This window comes from Cryptotermes secundus, unplaced genomic scaffold (genome assembly GCF_002891405.2).
Source record: "Cryptotermes secundus unplaced genomic scaffold, Csec_1.0 scaffold697, whole genome shotgun sequence".
In the NCBI taxonomy this organism is placed as follows: domain Eukaryota; kingdom Metazoa; phylum Arthropoda; class Insecta; order Blattodea; family Kalotermitidae; genus Cryptotermes; species Cryptotermes secundus.
In genome coordinates, this window is record NW_019724753.1 from 1,089,175 (window position 1) to 1,092,522 (window position 3,348).

At 38.3% G+C, this 3,348-nt stretch overlaps 1 protein-coding gene across 2 annotated transcripts in view; it reads left to right on the forward strand.

Moving 5' to 3' along the window:
* The window catches only part of LOC111862935 (mitochondrial E3 ubiquitin protein ligase 1), a 12,198-nt gene extending 8,856 nt beyond the window's left edge, over positions 1–3,342 (forward strand). For both annotated transcript variants that reach the window (XM_023848805.2, XM_023848804.2), the window contains exon 3: positions 2,107–3,342. In XM_023848805.2, the coding sequence (XP_023704573.1) occupies positions 2,107–2,299 (193 nt within the window). In that variant the 3' untranslated portion in view covers positions 2,300–3,342. The remainder of the gene's footprint in view (positions 1–2,106) is intronic.
* The last annotated feature ends 6 nt before the right edge of the window (positions 3,343–3,348 follow it).

Sequence of the window (3,348 nt, forward strand, 5' to 3'; positions counted from 1 at the left end):
ATGTATACTGCTTGGAAACCTAAGGACAATTATGACATTGGCGAGCGAGTATTTCGTACTTCAATTTTATGGCTTTCCGTCACTCACAAGTTAGTTTGATGTTACGTACATTATTAACATTACAGAATCCACATATTCCTGCCAGTTTTAATATGTATTTTGTAATCAACAAGTGTGTAACACCGGTCAAAGTTTGACACTTCTCTGGCCATTATCTCCGTAACCGTTCAACTTTGGACATAGGTGTTTTGGGTTATATCGGCATACTTTAACATAAAGAACACCCTCCCGAAGTTTGGTCCATTCCTCCTGGGACACCCTGTATAATTATATATTTGAAACATGTACCAACATCTGTTGTCTTTATTGAAGATATCCCCACATATTTTGCTGTGTCAGAAGTTGTAACATAAGTAATTAAATATTATATACACAACAGGATGCAATCTATAAATGTTTATATTAATCATACAATATGCCTTCTCACACTTTTATAAAGTGGTTTTTGGTCAGTAAAATAAATACCACTATTGGAAACACTTCCATATTCTTCTGATTTGGCTGTGTGTAATGTATTCATGTTCCAAAAACCAAAAATTGCCTTCAAAAAGGTCTCATTTTGAATTACCTGAAGATATTCAGAGCACTATGATGACAATAATAAGATGTTGTTTGCAAAATGACTTTCAGCAATGTTTCCAGGCATGACAGAAATGTTTGAATCTATATAAATAAAAACGTAAATGTTGGTTTGTTACCCTTCGAAGATCTCCAAAAAGTTCTTCACTGATTGCTTCGAAATTTTGACACAATGGTGCATTCGAATGCACGTGTGTTTTTATATACCTACTAGCTGTACCGGGCCACGCGTGAATCCGAAAAGTAAATGTTCGTTTGTTAGTCGTCTTAAATCTCCAAAAGTTCTTCACCGATTTCTTTGAAATTTTGACACAACGTTGCATTCGAATGCGCGCGTGTTTTTATATACCTACTAGCTGTACCCGGCCACGCGTGAATCTGGAAAGTATACTTCCATGGAAACGCAATAACAGTTGCATAGGAATTGCCGAAACAATGAACGCGTTTCCCCGGAGGTTAAAGGATAAGAGGTTCCGTTGCATAACAACGGGTGAAACCGGAAAGTATACTTCCATGGAAACGCAATAACAGTGGGCCGTTGCATAGGGACTGCCGAAACAACAAACGCGTTTCCCCGGAGATGAGAGGATAAGAGGTTCCATTGCATAACAACGGATGAAACCAAACACTTCTACAAGGTGTTCTGTGCTAGCATTTCGTAAGCAACAGATGAAACTAACTCTTCGATAAGGTATTCCCTATCCCGTCCAAACGCTGGCTATATGTGTAAGAGAGTGTAGCTCCGGCGACTGTTCAGTATCACGAGGTCACAAGTATCACAAGAGATTCCGAGTGAAATCACAGCAGAGATCCTGAGTTTGCACTCAGAGTTCTGGATTCGACTCTGGCAGCGTTTCCCCAGTGATAGACAACAGAAGGCTCATTGTATAGCATCCGCCGAGGTATAAATAGTCCAGCTTGGTCAAGAAGCAGTCAGTCTCGGGGCAGATGCCAAGGGATACAGAAGGGAGTCTGGAAGTAACCGTTGAAGGAGTCAGTCTTGGGATAGCTACCGCCGAATATAAACAGTTTCGATTTATTTTCATTTTGATTTAATTATTTCATGTGACATTGCATTGGAATTGGGCTGTGTTGTTTATCATAGCGTTCATTTCGTGAGTATAGTTTATTTTCCATTGTTTTTCATTTTGTTTTCTTAACTATTTTCCTTATTTTCCAGTGCAGTTGGCGGTGGGATTGAGCTGTGTCGATTAATCTGCGTTTGAATTGAAATATTTCGTTTGACTGAGCCACAGCAACACGTGGCCGGGTACAGCTAGTTGATATATAAAGTAGATGCTGCACTAAATAGGTAGTGAGTTATTTCCATTGTGGAATCTGCCTTAGTTATTTACCTTCTGACCTTGTATATGTAAGTGAAACCTCACAGGTACCTCTTCTTCAGATTCCTTTTATGCCATTATAATTACCTTATCATTAGTCGCAGATTATGTTTTTCTTTTGTAGGGCCAACCAGAAACGTGTTATCCAGGAGATTTACAACTCTGTTCCATTCGTTCTGCGAGTATCACAAACTAAAGTTGAGGTTCTTGATGCCCTTACAGCTGATATTCTTGACCTTGAGACCACTGCAGATCATTTTCAGTGTAGCAGTCCTAGTGTGTTTGATCATATATGGGGATATTTTGCAGGTAGATAAATTATATATGGAAAATGTACAGACTTGAGTGTAGATTTATTTGACTGATGGTAATTGTTTGCAAAGAAATGGCTTGCTTGGGATAACTGAGTTTCTAATCTTTGTATATTGCCCCGTACTTGAAAGAACACATTTCTGTAACTCATGAAAAGGAGGGGAGGCACATGAGGCAGCTAATCTGAACCACTGGATGAGTAGGTGCCTCACAACCTTCTCAGGTGAAGATGAAAACAGATCCAGTTTCCATCATGTTGTGTTCTTTTGAATACTAGATGCTGAACAGAGTCCAGAAACTCAGTAATCCTAAATGAAATACATCATCAGAGCCCTTTAGAATTGAAGTGTCAAACTATTCCAAATAAAGAATATCAACACTGTAATAATTTCAAACTTCAAAATTGTATTTGTGTTCTCTGCATGAATTGAACACATAATAAGGATGTTGTAGGTGTTTTATCTCCAGAGCTACTTGGTATATTTCAGTGAAATTTGACACTAGGGGTCCATACTTTTGTTGGGAACATTCAGTTTTGGTGCAGCCAAGTCAGTGTACAACCTTGTCTGTATATTAAATCTAAATTGAACTTTTGTGAGATTTCTCAAAAATTGCATAAGAAAATCATGTACAACTTACATTGTAGATCTTACTAAGACTAAACATTTTTCAGTATGTAGAATATTCAGCTGAATGTAAGGATAAATAATTTCTGGTTTTATGCTGTGATTAGCTTTGCAATAAATGCATATCAGATGTTGTGTCTCCTGGGATATTATGTTGCATAGTCTATTGAAAGTCATCCATTTTGGAGAAACAAGCAAGCTTTAGTTTGTTTTGCTTGGTGCCTGCTTCATGCTTTTTCCTTGCTTGGCCTACTCTTCAGACATAAGGATGGGGGCAATGTGTGTAAATGTCAGTTGACCTTCTCACTGGACTAGGTGCCGCTATATCTCAGAAGATACAGCTCATCATAACCACCGTAAGAATTTCAAATCCTGCATGGTGCATCAGGTTCAGTGAAATATGCAAGTACGTAACTCCATGGAGTAAA